This window comes from Enoplosus armatus, chromosome 12 (genome assembly GCF_043641665.1).
Source record: "Enoplosus armatus isolate fEnoArm2 chromosome 12, fEnoArm2.hap1, whole genome shotgun sequence".
Classification (NCBI taxonomy): domain Eukaryota; kingdom Metazoa; phylum Chordata; class Actinopteri; order Centrarchiformes; family Enoplosidae; genus Enoplosus; species Enoplosus armatus.
In genome coordinates this window covers 10,104,974-10,121,826 of record NC_092191.1, presented here as the reverse complement: position 1 = coordinate 10,121,826, position 16,853 = coordinate 10,104,974, and the positions used below count along the sequence as shown (strand labels likewise).

Here is a 16,853-nt window from a genome sequence, read left to right as displayed (position 1 = left end):
CAGTTGATTTATATTTTGCATTAATGATCTGAATCTGCAAAGTAACTTCTGACCAAAGCTGTCAAAAAAAATGTAGTGGTGTAGAAATAGAAAGTATCATAAAATGGAAACACTCAAGTAAAGTACAAGTACCTCAAAATTGTGCTTAAGCACAGTACTTGAGTAAATGTACTTACATTCCACCACTCGATTTAGACTACTGGTGGGACAAAACATGCAATTTAAAAGTCAACTTGTGTATGGGAAACTGTGATGGACACTTTTCACTATTTTCTTGTATCTTGTAAACCAAATGATGAATCGATTAATTGAGGAAAGAATTGGCAGATTAATCAACAATGAAAACAATTGTTACTTGCAGCCCGATACAAACATTTTTAGTCTTACACCTAAAGATAACCTTCACGGTTGGCAGTTCAGTCACTTCCTGTAACTCGTGCATTCTTAAGTTAAACTTAAAATATGAGCTTATTCTGGTTAATAACACAAAAACATTTACTGTGAGTCATTTTTAAAACTCCGCAGCTGTCAGGTGCAGTGATCGCCATTTTTATTGCAAATTGGTCTAAACCGATCATGTGCTCTTCAGAGGTTTGCATTTTGTCCTAGGCCAGGCATTCAGTGTGTTCATGCCATCCAAACTAATCATCAAATCTCTATTCTCATAGCTCAGTATTAGGCTCTGCTACACCTTTAACAGGCTTACTCGTAACATTGTCAACACTCTCTGTCTCCTACCGCAACATGTTCCTAGAGGACAGGTAGAACCAGAGCTAGCTATTTATATCAGCATGCACAGTTTCATTGCATTAAGTTAAATGATGACAATGAAGGAAATCATGAGGGTTTTACTGTCGAGGAAATACTTGATAGTAATTGGATGTGATTATACTTGTTATTATCATCATTAGCCACCTGTAAGGGTCTTCGCGGACGACACAGCCAATCAAAAAAACCTCTCTCATCTCCATGGAAACGCAAGCTTTTGTCTCAGTAGCAATCAGTATTTAAAAGAGGACCGGTGTCAGTTACAGCCCAGCGGATGCGACCAAAATACGACAAACTCATTCATTACAGCAGCTACAGCCAAGCAGGCAGCCTCATCACAGCAGCAGTGCCAGGATCCATTCTGTGTCTGCAGCTCCTGTTTTGTCTGATTTTTAATTATCAGGTGCATCTGCAACAAAAGCTAACTACTGTGAGGTTGTTTAAACAGGGAGTCAGTAATATTCCCAGTCTAGTCTCTCACTAGGGGAAAATAAGTTATGCATATGTTTTCATATTTAAAAAATAAATGTTATATTTGAATGATATAACCCATTATTCTATTTTTTTGTATTGGTGTAGTTTAATTGTGCCTCGTATGGTTACATGATGAACGCTGTCAGCCCCATGGCGAAACGTTAATGATTAGCGTGCCAAGTCTCAATAAGAAATGACACCACTGCCAGAGCAGAGAACACCTCATTTGCAAGGAAAACGATGTACAAAGTTGAGCTGACGCAGCTGTGTGTTTGACATGGCATGGCACAGCCAGACGTCCCGTCAGCACAGACTGTGAGGGGGTTTTCACAGACCTTGGCACAATGTCGTCCTCCCTTGGGCTAAAGCTTTTAACATTTGTTTTTTTTATGCAAAACAAGTCAAGGCCAGGGACAGTTAGGGTGAAAACTGCAGGCTAGGGACACGCTGGGACACGAGAGAGAGAGAAGCAAAACAGAGATGATTAGAAAGTGGAGTAGAAAAGAGTTAGGGGGCAACAAGAGAGAGCTCACGATGTTGTTTGAAGATAAATATGTTAACCCTACCCTGAGGATTTGAAAATGGGAAATAATTAACCAAACATTTGATATTAGTGGAACATGACCACTGCTGAATTGAAGCCCTATTTCCAATTGCGCTACAGCTCCTTCCTCTGTCACTGTCAAGAGAGGAAATCACAAAGCCCCTCAACAATTATTTCTCTTACAGATTTGTATCATGTGTTCCTCTCTTTCTGTTGCGCTCAAGAGGAACCCATTCATCAAGTCAATGTGACACTTGCTCATTTGTGACCTAGCATGACGAGTCACCTCTTTTACAATCGGCTTCTCACAGCCTTCGTCACAGGGAGAGGATAAAATCTACTCACTACCTACAGAATGGCCGACTGTTGCTCAGTAAAAGACCACTGATTTTTAGACCGTCGGCTCAGCAACTGGAGATTCGTGCACTGGCTTTCTGTGAAAATGTTCTTTTTCCCGTTTTCATCCACAGCTCTTGGATTCTAACAGAACATGGTGATGCAACAATCGATGATGTGGTTTCTAATTTCTTTCATCAATGAAGTAAAAAATCCCTGATTTTGTAACAGCGCCCAGTACTTCCCCAAATTCCAATGTTTAATCTCAGGCCACTGTTGCACAGGCCACAGTTGTGTTTTGCATTTAATTTGCATTATACCAGTTACATGTTAAACTCTTTACATATCTGACTTTTCTCTGCAGTCTACAGATAATGGCAAAGAATGACGTCCTTGCATCAGGGACATGAACAGTGGTGGAAGAAGTACTCAGATCATTTACTAAAGTAAAAGTATCAATACAATAATGTAAATTTATTATCTCAATTATAAGTCCTGCATTTAAAAAGGAAAATGTACTTACATGTGCAGAAAAATGGCCCTATAACTATTTCATTATTATATTACAGTAAGTCGTGTTTTATGTGTTGAACTAGTACTTAATTGCTCAACACCACAAGTTTGCATATTGGGACAGACTGTCAGAGTCTACAGCCATGCTGGCAGCTCTGTGAAATATTAACGTTAGCATGCTAACATGCTCACAATGACAATATTAACATGATGATGTTTGTCAGGTATAATCGTTGCTTGTTCACCATCTCAGTTTAGTGTGTTAGCGACTAGCTAACATTTGCTTATTAGCATGAAACACAGTGCAGCACAGTGCAGCTGAGGCTGATGGGAATGCCATTAGTTTAGCAGGTATTTGGTCATAAAGTCAGTAGGATTCATCCTCTGGGACCATGAATGTACACAATATTCTGGCAATCCATTCAATATTTGTTAAGATATTTCAGTCTGGACCAAAGTGGTGGACCGACCAGAATAGCTATACTGAGAGCTAAAAAGTTCAGTCTAACAACACCTTTATTGATCTAGAAATACATCTATAGTTTTGTGTATATTATACTTTATAAAATTACACTTTCTCTGAGACAACAGTATTCATTTTATTCATAGTTGACAAAACACGGTAAAGGATCTCTGCTGGTGTATTGATCAATATGAGTCATTTCCCCAATGTAATAACCTTTACAGCCTCAGTTCTTAGGTGCGCGGCAAAAGATTTTTGAATTCAGACCCAGTGACTCACTAAAGAGCAGATGAAGAAGAAAGCAGCCATAACACTCCTGCTGGCATTCAAACAGAGACTGCCTGTCTCTGGTGTCCTTTCAGATTTGACAAATCCTACTTGTTTCTGCTTGAAAAGATTTGTGGTAGAATTAAACTAAAAAGAGTGTCTCTTAGTTTAGTAAAATTGCTGTCTCTTTATTTTAGTCGTACCTTCCCACAGATCTATTCTTAACAATGTTTTGCTGAATAGGGCATCCAGGAAATGTCTCGCCAACCCAATAATCAAAGTAGGTGGCCAACATGAAACAATAGGAGCAACAATCAATATCAGCAGTCTTCCTAGTAAAATATTAACCTTTAAATGTCACTGTCTATATACCAACCATGTTGTTTAGGTTTCGAGGAGAATTTCCACTTTGAAACATTTTGGATCCTTATTAGATTTACACCGCAGAGTCGGCCATTTTCCCTCAGGTCAACTCTATTGTCAGGGACGACGGCTCTTTGAACATTTTACAACAGGATCACTTGTCACAAATCATTTAGCAAAAATGGCTTTTCACAAAAACCATCAGCGCCAGCGTGGACGTTGTGCTGTTGTTCTTTGTCATCAGAGCTCTCACACTCGCACACGTATCACCAACGCTCACTAGAAAATAAAGGCCACATGCCGAAACAATACTGCTAGAAAAGAATGAAACAGAAAGGACTCAGCGGGCACACAGCATCATACAAAATAAAATCAGTGGGACACAAGTGAATCATACAGCATCTCAAACTGAGTTTTAGTTCATCGCTCTGCAGAAACCCATCAATAAAGCTCTTTCATTTATTTTCCATCATTGTCATGGCAGCGCTCTTGAATTTTTAGGGGTATTCTACTCTTTCTACTTTCATTTTACCTCTGTGCATGTGTGCTTTTACCTTCCATGACGTAGACCAGTGAGCCCACATCGCCTTCCTTAATGATGCAGCTGTCCTTTCCATACTCCACAGGGTACATGCAGTCCACGATCTCTTGGATCTGCGACAGCTCCAGGTTCTTCATGAAGTCATTGTCCAAGATGGCCTCCTTGATCAGATCCTTGGACCTGGAGACAAGGTGAAACAAAATGAGACCGTTACTGTACAAACACAAATTCATATGACACTGGGGTTTCCTCATTGTAGAATAAGAGTGAAAATAGTGCAAGAATCTCAATGTATCTCACACACGCCTCAAAAGAAAACTATGGCGGTGAAGGATGTTGACCAGCTCAGCAGGCAGGCTTGTTGCTTATTTCTAAGGCAATGAAAGCCTCACTCAAACTGCACATTAGCTTTTCAAAAACCATAACCTCGTTTCAAACGTCAAGGTGAAACATTTTTCTTCCCTCCAAATGCTGGAACAAGTTAATAGATATAAAAATCCATGCCTAATGGAAGCAGATTGTTTCCGGGGTGCACTACTTCGGAAAGCAAAATCAGCCTTCAGACTGCAGAGTCATTAGAGCATTCCACAGGTAAGTATTTTTTTGCAATGCCTATGCAAAGGAAGGGAGAAGATTTAATTAACTGTAAAGCTAATGTGCAGTCATTAAGGTGCAGCTCGACGTACAGGTGAAAGAGCACTTTGTCAGGCGTGCTAACAGGAAAAGCAGGGCAAATGGAAGTAGTCAACATTATGAAAGGGGACATTATGTCAAATTATCATTTTAAATCAAGGAGTACTCATTAGACGCTACCACCGACGGAGGAGAGACATTCGTTCATAAAAAAGGTGTCCATGTGTTGACAACAGGTGAACGGAAGGCCCGACGCAGTGATGGTGGAAACCGTCAAAGTGAGCGTCGATCTGATCCTCTCTGACACAAAGAAGTGCCAAGAGACGGGAGAGAGAAATCCGACCACACTCTAAATAGTGAGTCAAGATCACTCAATCATTGAAGCCTATCATCACCAGAGTCTGAGTCGCTCAGCTGAGTGTCAGCTGGATGAATGAGGTTAATAATATGTATCAAGGTTAATCCAACAAGGAATCCCCTCGTACTGAGAAATCAAGCTTTTGTCCCCTAATTCATAAAAATGACAGAAAGCACTCTCTGTCCACTGCTAGTAGGATTCAAAGTCACTGGTGAAGTGCCTCTTGCCTTTTGGTGCTCAGTGTCCTTTTCAGAAACTGATCACCTGAGGAGCTTATAGCTAAAAGAGCAAATAACCTGGAAGGTATTTATGAAGCAGTGCTCCCACTACACACAGGCTTCTCTGCCCTGCTGTCAGCCCACAGCAACTTCATACACAAACCACACAACTGCACAAACAAAACTTCAAGCACTAAAACTTCAACGTCTGCCGTGATGCCATACCAGCAGTGATTTATTTACCAAGCACTATGCTCATGTCTGTGTTTTTAAAACATTGAACTTTCAAGGTCACATGAATGCTTCTCTGTTAAATCTTGAGACACATTATAAAATCTGTGGAGAAACAGTGTTGCTCCCTCAGATGTAAAACTGCCAAAACTGTGAGAGATGCCAATCTCCACTGTAAAGCTGCTTTCACAGCTGGCACGAAACCCTCGGGCCAGCATCTACAGATTTCTAGTGCATCATTTTTACACCATCAGATGAATGAGTCTTGGTTTGGGTCTCGAATAGCATCCTAAAATATAAATAACGTGGTTCTCATTATGTGTGTCATTTTCAATTAGGGTTTCAAGGCCTGTGGATCCCCAAATGGCTCTGCTTTTACTCTCTGACAGCAGTGATACTTTATTTAAACCAAGTACAAGCAAGAACAAAGTATTGTCCTACTTGATTTCTCAGGGGTGTTTCTTTCTGGATGAATAGATTAAACTCAGTGACAGGTCAGAAAATCCTAGTATGTTGCATTTCCTCCCTTCAAGGGCCACGTACAGTATATGCCACTGTACAAAACTCTGATTTTCAGACAATGTCTTCCTGTCGCAGCGACATTATCCAAAACTCCCCTTTCATTTGTGAACATGTCTTTTTAGTATGTATTTGGGGACCTTCTCCTTTGTTAGACAATTTACAAATGTGAGAAAGATGAAAGAGACAGTGGGGTAACAAGCATCCAGAAGACAGTGCAGCTGCTACTCCAACAGAGCGACCAGGATGAGATTCAAGGTTCAAGGTTCCTCATTAGATATTTTTCATTCTGCCCTTGAGAGTCAGTACAAGTTGAATTGAAAAGAGAAGACTGAGGTGTTGCACCTATTTTTAAATTCCTGCCTATGTTCTGATGTGCACTGTGCCTCCCAAACCTCCTTCCTTTCTTTCAGCAGAGACGGGACAAGGAGGAGAAGATGATTTAGATTTAATGTTGACAGCTCTAATTAGGTTTTAGGGAGGAAACCTTAATGAAGGTGTGAAGTGCTGTTGTTTCTGGACTGTGATGATCCCTACTCAGTTAGCTGAAGCTTTAAAATAAACTTTGCAACTTTGCTCTGCATATAATTAACTAAACCAACAGGAACAAATTGGAAATCAATTGTTTCCCAAAGTTGACCTCCAGTCCTCTGGAAGTATCTGCCTCATTGACCCTGTTTCTGTTACATTTGCACCCAAGAAATTTCTGGCCTTTTCAACCCTTATCAGGACCCCCCGACTTGAGCCCCTGATGGCAACGTCTTCCAACCAGACCCTTACATAAACATCTGCCTTCCTCTCTTTTGTGAGGATGATATATTTTCCTTCATCCACTAGTGAAGTTTGGGGCTGAGCAGCCTGCCTTAAAAGGAGAAAATATGCTCTTTTGGGAGGAAAAAAGAAGAGGGGTGGCAGAAAAGTGGGAGAGGCTAACGGAAATAAAGCAGACAGGGAGAGAGGGATGGATAGCGTATGAGTAAGGAACGCTGTATGGGTCTTGTAAAGAAGATAAAGTGGATGAAAAATATAAATATTTAGCCAAATCCAACAGGCGTTATCGCTACACTTCAATAACCAAAACAAAAGGAAAATGTAATGGAGCTGTTTTTATCCCTTGAGGGCACTACAGAAAAACAGAAAAAAGAAAACCTAAATCTCAATTGTGCAATAACAAAAGTTAGTCACACAAAAACAAAATAACTTTGATTCAAATGAATTGCTCTGTGCCGAGAGAAAAACATGAACATCTGCAAGTTGCTCAAGCGCACACGTCCAACTGAAAAATGATAATAATGCTGAACTAACAAGAGAGCAGTGCCCAAACACGCTCAAGTCATTTGCATTCAACAGTCTGTCTGCTTTTCAATCATCTTTTTGTTTATGCATATGCTTATTAGAAGAGAGATATTGAACAAAACATGTCATTCTCTGCCCGATGGAGAGTGTGAAAAGGTGCTCAGCAGAAAATTGAAGCTGCAGTTGAGAAGCTTTGATGGAAGTTAGTTTTCAGTTTCCCTGCGAGGATTATCATCAGAAATCATTCAAAGCCGCTGTCATTCATCACTTTCAATGTCAAATCTCAAACTACCATTTCCGATCGTAATTGTCGGAGGAGTGCATTGAGACTCTTCAATGGAGAGTTTGAAAAATGTTGATATTTTGGAGATCCTGTTTTTCTTTTTTGCAAAAGCCTGATAATAAGAAACTTCCCGCCAAGGTCTCACTAAAAGCCTCTCTGGAAATCTCCTAATGGAAATAGGCTTATACAGTAAAAGCTTTAGGATGAGGATGATTATCATAATGAAATGGTCACTCTGTTGTGTTTTCCTCATCTGCCATTCCAGGCCAGTGTCACAGTGACACAAAGAAAACAAAAAGACACACAAGAAAAGTGCTTTCTCTGTTTTTTTCTTTCCAACACAGAGCTGACAGGTATAACAAAGACTAATGGCCTTTTTCTGCTCAGATAAAATAATCCCATTCATTTTTGAATCTTCTTTGATGAAATCCTTGGAGCTTTGTTTGTTTGTGTGTTGACGGAATAATGAAATTCATGTCTGACGCATCTGATCTCTGTGCAAAGTCTGAAAACACTAGCATGAGAATAGAAACATGTGCTGGGATTTAAAAGTAAATAATATGCCAATCATTTAAAGTTGAACACGCTCAGTGACTTGACTATCCCACGGTGCATTTCAAAGCTGGATTTAGTTTTATTATTTATTTATTATATTGATTACATTCCTTATGTCCACTTTTCATTGTGCTTGCAGACCAAAGAGTAGCTATAGATATCCTTCCTGTCCACCAGAGGGGTAAGAGCACTGATTCATAATAACGCAACCTTTAAATTCAAACCTAACACACAGCTGGATTATTTCACAACAGAGGGCTATTTTAGTGCCAGTTTCAGCTTGAAAACCAGACCTCATGTTGCAGATCAAGTTCAGCAGGAGATGAGAGTTTGAAAAGGAAAGAGAGAGAGAGAGAGAAAGAGAGAGAGAGAGAGACTAGCTGTAGACTAATCATAAGGTAAACATGCAGCAGAGAGCCTGTTCCGACTGCCTGTCACAGAATCACAGCTTGTATAAAATAGGCACTGGTACATCACACAGAGCTGCCCCCACCGTTCTCTAAACCTATAATTCCCACTGGAATGATATCACTGGATGATATTTGCCTGTATTAGCCTATCAGGCCTATTGATGTTCATCCTTTTATCCCAGGGCTGCTGATAATCTTATTGATAGCTGTCACTGATGACAGTTTCCTGATATTGTTTTTCTCCCAGTGTCATATTTGAAGGCACCATATCACATTTTTCCCTTGTATCCACTGTGTGTGTGTGTGTGTGCGTGCGTGTGTTGGAGAGCACCACCTCATCCATATGTGCTACAGGTGCCGTACCTGCTGCGCCATACGTAACATTACGCACAGGAATCAGAAAGGTGACAAAGGGCGAATGAACTCCTACTGGAGAGCAGCAGCCAGTGCCAAATAATATCATTATTATTATCATTATTAAAAGTGAATATTATGCGTTTATAATCTGGACACCTACTGTGGGCTTTTGGGGTAGAAGGGTAGGGTGACATGGCTAAGATCCTGGATGTCGAAGGCAGTGGGTTCGGCCGAAATTGCCTGCCTCTTCGTCCGCTGCTGCTCGTGCAGCTCACTCTGCTTGTGGACCTGCTGGGTTGCCGGTTTGATAACGGAGCGGTATTTGTCCAGCTCGTTCTGTAGCCTCTGTATAAGCTCATCTTTCTGGTCGAGCTCCAGCTCCAGTTCGTCGATGAGCGCGTCCCTCTGCCGCAGCTCCTCGATCTTCTCCTGGAGCGCGTACTGGAGGTCGCGCAAGGTGCCCATTGCAGTTGGCGGCGACGGGCGACTTCCCAATAAGTTTATCGAAAGGTGCGCAGCCCAGCCTTTATCCTCTCTCCTCTACCACGCTGCTCATAAACTTTATCCGGCATGAACAGCTTCAGAGGATGCAGCCCCTGTCTCTCCGGAGGGGGATTCCTCGCCGCTGTTCGTCACAGGCAGATGTTGGGAATTGAGCGAAGGTATGTTCGGTGGTTGCCGCGATTGCCTAGGTGAACGCGTCTCAACCACAATCACGCAAAGTTTGCCCTCTCTCTCTCTCTCTCTCTCTCTCTCTCTCTCTCTCCCTCCCTCCCTTGGCGCTGTGACAGCGGAGGACCGTCCTCCCCGAGTGCGTCAGGCTGCGACCCGGAGAGAGCGCATGGCGAGAAGGGCGCCTACAGGAATCTGTGGCACAGTGCAGCCTGCCACTCCACTGAGAGCCGCGCTCGACTCGCATGAATAATGGACACGGTGAGAAAGCCACTGCTCGGAGAACCATGTCACCGTACCTTAGCAGCTCGCCCCGAGGCTGCTGAGTTACAAATAGATGAGCATCGGAGCCTTAATGGAAGTTGAAGGTGATGGGAACTTAATGAACCTCAGTGTAAAAATAAACAACGTGTTTTTCATCTATTGGAGGAGGACGCTGCTGGTTGTATCGTGTTGGACATGGACAGAAGTGTAAATATTGGAAAATATTGGAAACTATGAGTGTGGAATCCAATGCTAGCCTATGTGTGGACCCAAATGATGCTTTGGTGGGTAAATATGTTACATTGGAAAAGAATAATTCCACTTTTCCCAAATCCCTGTCCCTAGAAAGTATTCATTTAAGGGAGCAAGTAAATGTGCTAAAGGCAATACAATATAATCTTACAGACTGTCAAACAGCAGCAGCAGACATGAACGTGACAAAGCGACTGAGGCTCACGACTCTCCACAGCAGCTCCACATTCCTCATCTAATCTTGTGCTGTGTTTGGACTCTGAGCTGCTGGTGTCTGCTCACATTATCCCAATGAGTCATCTGAAGCTCAGCGAACAGCATTTGGCCTCATGCGCTCTGGACAAATTCAGAGGAGGATAAACTGCCAAGGACAATCTGATGAGGATGAGGAGTCACTGAGGCTACAACAGTAATTACAGTGCTGAGAGGATGGGGGGGGGGGTTACAGGCTGACAGTGAGGACAAAAAGCGGATTAAACGAGATTTCTTTGGCTGTAAGGATAGGTGTTTTTGGTGTGGTGGTAAAAAGCATCTTTTTCTGGACAGAGAGCATGTAAACAACCCTGGGCAGAGACAGCTGGTCTAATGAAAGATCACAGCTGCCCTCTTGTGGTGGGTTAAAGCATCAACTCAGGCAAACAACAAGGTTGCATGCCTCTACTCTGCAGGCAGCAATGTCCCAAAACTTACTGATCCTAATAAGTAGTATAGTATGTATCATTGCATTAGTGGCCGACCGAGCAATGTGATTAGGAATTAGATTGTTTGTACTGTGTGTAATTATCATTTAGTTCAGTAATTGCAAATACTGACATGTACAGTAGTCATATGTGCTGTAAGTGAAAACAAATGCACATCAGTAGCTTGACCTGTTTTCAGACATCACAGAGATACAGAAGTGTACATTTCAGCTTTAAATGAGATAAAGCAACTGTGAGGAACAAACAATGCAGTTAATATCTGATTAAGCCATTAAAACAATAGCTTTATGTTTGCTTGTTTTCCCCCAAAAGATTTGGGTGGGGTTTTTTGCAGACAAACACCCAAACTTCTAATAAAGCCCGGCAGCCTTTCTCCACTGAGCTAATTAAAAACCATCATATTTTCTTTTATCTCCGTCAAGGGAAGGGTGCAGGGCACAAAGCTTGAGTAGCAGCAAAGTTTCCTTTCCTTAGTATCAGGAAACTGCAGGTGCCAGGAGATTTTCAGGCCCTCTCCAGTCAAATGTTGCATCCCCACATCCTCCCATCATCAAAAGGCCCTCCCACTGTCCTTCAAAGCACCTCTGCGCTTTAAATTTCACCTCTCTAACCACCCAGCTCAGCCCTTTTCCTATGCAGATCAATAGAAACAGGATCCGTTGCTCCATGCTGCGGTAATCCGATGAGCAGGGCAGGCCGCCGGCTGGTGCCACGTCCTGACTCTAATGGGGGTCACACAGTCTCCGACCCCGCGGCGGCCCAGCGGGCACGGCGGCGCAGGTGGACGGCCTCCTCCAGACACTGGTCTCACCGAGACGTCATCTCACCAGTGCTTCTCACAAACGTAAACAGGTTTACTTCAGCTTCACTGCACAGAGTGTATGGCGACATGCAATTAGTCCACTGACGGCCCATTCAAGCACTTACTGTGCCTCATCAGCTGACGCATAATTTGACCATTTTCAGAATGAACCCTGGTCCTATAGAAAGGTTGACAAAAGATGATAAGTGTACTTGATTATTTTTCCTTTATAGCTTGTTAGTCTTTATTTCTCAATGAACCTAGGTCATTCACGACCTCCATACCTCATTCTCAAGTATTTGTATTTCATTCTTCTTGCCTCAGGGCTCTTTGTGTGGACTTTTGTGTTTGTTTGAAGGCACACTGATGAGTCAATGAGGGCAAAGGAGGAGCCCTGTCTGCAGTTTATTAATGCAAATGAAGACTGGAAACTGTCTAGCCTTCTTAATAAAATTAACCCAATTGTCTATTGCATTAATTGATTTAGCAGAGTGAATGCTGCTTGCATGTGTGTGTGTGAGGGGGGGGGGGGGGGGGGTTACCAGCATAACCACTCTTTATCCTGATGGGGTTGTGATAATAGAAATGGAGAAATTAAAAGATGAAGGCAGAGAGGGTCAAACTTTTGCTGGGAGGAATTACAGCAAAATTCAAGCTGAATAGACTGAAACTAAGTGAAAGGACAAGATACAAGGCTGACTGATAACTGTTCAGATACAGGCCTCATGTGAAACCCTCAAAATGCAGGACAACCAGAGGCTAAAACGAGCACCTAAAGGTGATGAAGGAAGCATATGGTCAAACAAAGCGTTTTCTAATGGAGTATTAAATATCCTCAGACATGCACTTCGGGTCCTCAGCGTCCAGCTACTAAAAGCCAATAATGCATCGCACTTCCTCCAGTCTGGGTCCTGTGGGACTGCCATGATGGATCTGATCAATTAGGAGCTCTTTCTGAAGCTCGCCTTGGAGCTGCGTCATCGGCCCGCAAGAATGAAAGTGCTCGTCCATTCATGGCAAACGTCTCCATCTCCCATTTAGAAAAAAAACAAAACAAAAAGAAAAGGTAGAAAACAGACAGGGAGAGAGCTTCGTGGAGATAGGACACTGAAGTGCCACAAGAACCTGTGTGTGAGTGTGTGGAGTTTCTATCAACACATTTTCAATCACATTTCTGTTGAGAGAGAGAGAGAGAGAGAGTTGTGCCTCCTAATAACAGAGTATCGATTCACACCACTCATGGAAAACATTTTGATTCTGGTAGAGAAAAGAAAAACACTCAGAAAGACATTTTAAGATGGGACACAGAGCTGACAGCACGAGCGATAAAGTAGGCTACCAACGCCCGCTGAAACAGTCTTACCAGTCGGACTTGGCGTATTTCCGGAACGGCTGCCTTGACAGGTCCTGGTGCGTCTGAGGCTCCGCGGAGATGCCCTGCGCCCTGCGGGTCCTCGGCCCAATAAGTTGAGCGCTGGGCAGCACAGACTGACATTTGTGTAATTTCCTCTTCAGTTCTTGAATCTCGTCTTCCCGGTCCGCCAGACGCCTCTCCAAGTCCCGTATCCTCTCCTCCTTTAGCAGCAGGATCTTGGCAAAGTCGTCCTCCAGCTCGCTCATGTTGAAAATCTGCGTTAAACTTTGCCGCGATTCTCCGCGATACGGACAATAAAAAAAAAAAAGCGTTGAACTCCCAGACACTCGCGTACAGGTTGTGAAAACGCACACAGATCCCGCTCTAAATGCGCGCAGGATGATGATGATGCTCCGAGAAGCCCACTTCACTGCCCACTTGTTTATTTCAGAAGAAAGAAGCAAAGCGGTGTTTTAAAGCCGGGGAGCGGACGGCTGATAGAGCAGCGCTACGCTACAGTCCGCCAAGCCTCCGGGGAGCTGCTGATGATCCTTCATTGAGAAACCAATTACAGCAGCTCTTCCTCTCCGAGGACGCAGGCAGGCCGTCAAACTGGGCACTAAAGAGCCGAGACAACTCCTGTAGTTCACCGCCTCTCACACTGCCAACACACCACAGAGGAAGCCCAGTGCTGCTGCTGCTGCTGCTGCTGTCAAATATTTGTTTACCATCTATCTGCACAACCCCGAGCCCCCTTTGAGCGACCAAAGCGCAATGTTAAACACCCACTTCACCTACCCGACCTAACCTACTGCAAAAAAATCAATTGTTCCGCACCCGCACTGTTCATGGACAGTGGACTGTGCTTTGCAATTATCACATTTTTATATGGAGTAAGCACAAGTCAGGGAAGTGAATGTAATCTTCCCATAAGGCTAATGGCCTTTTATGTAGGATTGAGTTCTGGTGATTTGCTCCTATTTTATATGCATGTTTTTAGGATGATTGTACATTTCCGCTCATCGAATTTTGTCTGAACTCAAAAGGATAAAAGTTCAAGTTACAAAAAATAACAAAGCCTTGGATATGGCACATCACATTCAGGCCCTGATTTGATTCATTAATTGAAAAGTGTGTAAAATGAATAGAAATCTTGACTTTACTCAGAAACAGGTCTGAAGTGAGCAACAAAGTGGATGATTCATAGTTGCAGAAGATAAAAAGTGTCTGTTATTTTATGCATCCAACACAAAGTAAAGTTAATCACACAACAGATTCGGAGTCTGTTACTGATTAGGGTAATCAGTAATTACATGCTTTGGCGACAACAGAGCTCATCACTTTCATCCTCAATACGCTGTGCGGACCGAGGAGAGTTCAGCAGTAGATCATCACCTCTGTCTGTATTATTAATCTCCAAACCCAGCCAGTCAGTTCTATGCACCATTTTTCATTCTACTGCCTAAATCTGTTTCAACTCAATGAATTCATTGAGGAAAAAAAAAAAGGGGGGGGGGGGGGGGGGGCTTCATGGGCGCTAGGGGGATGTTTCATTAAGATTCTGAGTTAAAAATAGAGTGAACAGATCTTCCCTTTGCTGGTGTAGTTCAACATATCTCACCCTTGTCTACTGCTTGCCTTCTTATTATTCCAACCGCCTCTCATTGGGTTAGAGATGAATGCTTGTTGCTGGAAAGCGTGGCTTTATAGGTGTATCTGCAGAGTTTTAATACACATTATTTGACGTTTCCTTCCCCCCTTAAACCTGCAGCTCTCCAAATGTGTCTTGTAGGACAATATGATCAAGATAACTGGTTGTAAGACTTGTGATAACCCACTTAACTCTCGCCAGGCTTGATAACTGCACTTATCAGGTGTAGGTCGCAGTTAAACACATATGATCCGCCTCTTCGCTGCTGCTTCTGCGTGTCTCTCTGTGAGTGCATTACATGTTTCACAATGATTGTGTGAGCAGGAAAAGTGAATGTAATCAGCAAATCAGCATTCAAAGACAAGGTGAGGACCGGGGTCGTGCTGTTATCAATGTGGAAAACAGTGATCGATTAATTATGTATGCAGCAGACACTGTGCCCATTATGACAGTGGTAAATTAAGTGTCACCTCCTGTGACCCTGTCCATATCCACATAAAATATGGTTGCACTGAAAAAGCACTAGTGACATCCTCTTTAAGAAAAGGCCATTCATGCGTTTGGACAAGAATATCATCCATTTTTCATAAAAAATGTCTTTCATCTTATGTTGTTACCACAATCAATACCCACTATCAGTACTTATACGCACTCATTACATCATCACCATGGCTATACCAGCATCACCGGCCTAAAAGGTGTATCTGTGTTGCCTCCACACTCAACTGTTCCCATGTTTACACAGAGCGAGTAATGCTGCACTTCCAGTTTCAGCTTGTGTTGTCTGAGCACTACACGGGTCATCTCCCTTAGAAGCTGTGGATTAGGTAATGGACGCCAAGTTAACCTTACGGTACGCAGAGGTAGATGCTCTGACAGCACGCGAGAGTGGCCGTTCATGGGCGCCATTGAGTTCATGATTGCTGAGCGTGGCTGCACTGTAATGAAGGCTTCATGTGCTGTCTTTGCTTCTGTGTTTCCGAATGGTCTCCGGGCAGAGAGAAGCCGGTGCCCTCTCATTTGCCTCAGGGACAGATCAGCTTACGGGAGAGAAGAGGGCAGACATTAGTCACTGTTTTCCTGTAATACACACACACACACACACACACACACACACACACACACACACACACACACAGAAGAAAAGAGAGAGGTATCTTGGGTATACCCAGACATATGCTTGCGCATCATTATCACCCACGCACTCACTTGCATACAAAGATTTATGTAACCATTCACAAAGCTAAAATCCCTGCAGACACACAAACACGATCATGCCAGCATCCTGTATGGAAACATGAGAGGGGATTACTGTAAGTGCAACGGTAGGAGAGGTATGTTTCTGCATCTCTGGTGAATCCCCCCCCCGAGCCCCTGATGTCTTTGATACTATCTGACTGTGCTCTCAGGGGCCGTCCCACTGAGACACCACCAGCTGGCCGCCTGCCTGGGCCTGCCATCCCAGGAGAGGTGAGATGAGCGCTGGGAGGAGGTGGAGGACGGAGAGAGGCATCACTGGGACGAGGACAGGAGAGATGATTTAGCCCCAGGGTGATCTATTTCTGAGCCTCTCCAGTCCCGTAACAAAAACAACAGCAAATCCTGCACTTTAGCAGCAATATCAATACGCCGACTTCACATCACATCGACGAATAGTCTCACATTGTAACATGATATCATATGCAGAGCTGCAGATTGATCACTCGGCTCACACTGGAGATGGATACAACCAGAGCTCAGGAAATTGACTTAGCAAATACAATAATGATACTTCCTTCCTGCCTTCCTGCATTAGTACTGTCAAAATCAGATAGGTGAGGATAGGGTGCATTTCGACTTTTATTTGTCACACTGCGAGGGCTGCAACTAACTATTATTTACTCATCTATTTTGATTAATCTATGAACTAATCTGTCAGATTCTCAGTCAAAGGCATCTGGACTTGTGGTTTATTATTCAAGAAGAGACTAATCCTCTTTAAAGCGGCTATAATCAATATTTTATAATATATATTAACAGTGGATCACA

The 16,853-nt window shown here is 43.0% G+C and overlaps 1 protein-coding gene across 3 annotated transcripts in view; it reads right to left on the bottom strand.

The window, feature by feature from the left end:
• LOC139293949 (cGMP-dependent protein kinase 1) overlaps window positions 1-13,440 on the bottom strand; it is a 68,565-nt gene extending 55,125 nt beyond the window's left edge. For 2 of the 3 annotated variants that reach the window (XM_070915651.1, XM_070915652.1), the window contains exons 1-2: window positions 9,290-9,594; window positions 4,283-4,449 (exon numbers count right to left, since the gene is read on the bottom strand). In XM_070915651.1, coding sequence (XP_070771752.1) covers window positions 4,283-4,449; window positions 9,290-9,594 — 472 coding nt within the window. Of the gene's footprint in view, window positions 1-4,282; window positions 4,450-9,289; window positions 9,595-13,183 lie in introns of those variants that run through there. The other variant, XM_070915653.1, reaches the window with a different exon arrangement.
• Between the last annotated feature and the right edge of the window lie 3,413 nt (window positions 13,441-16,853).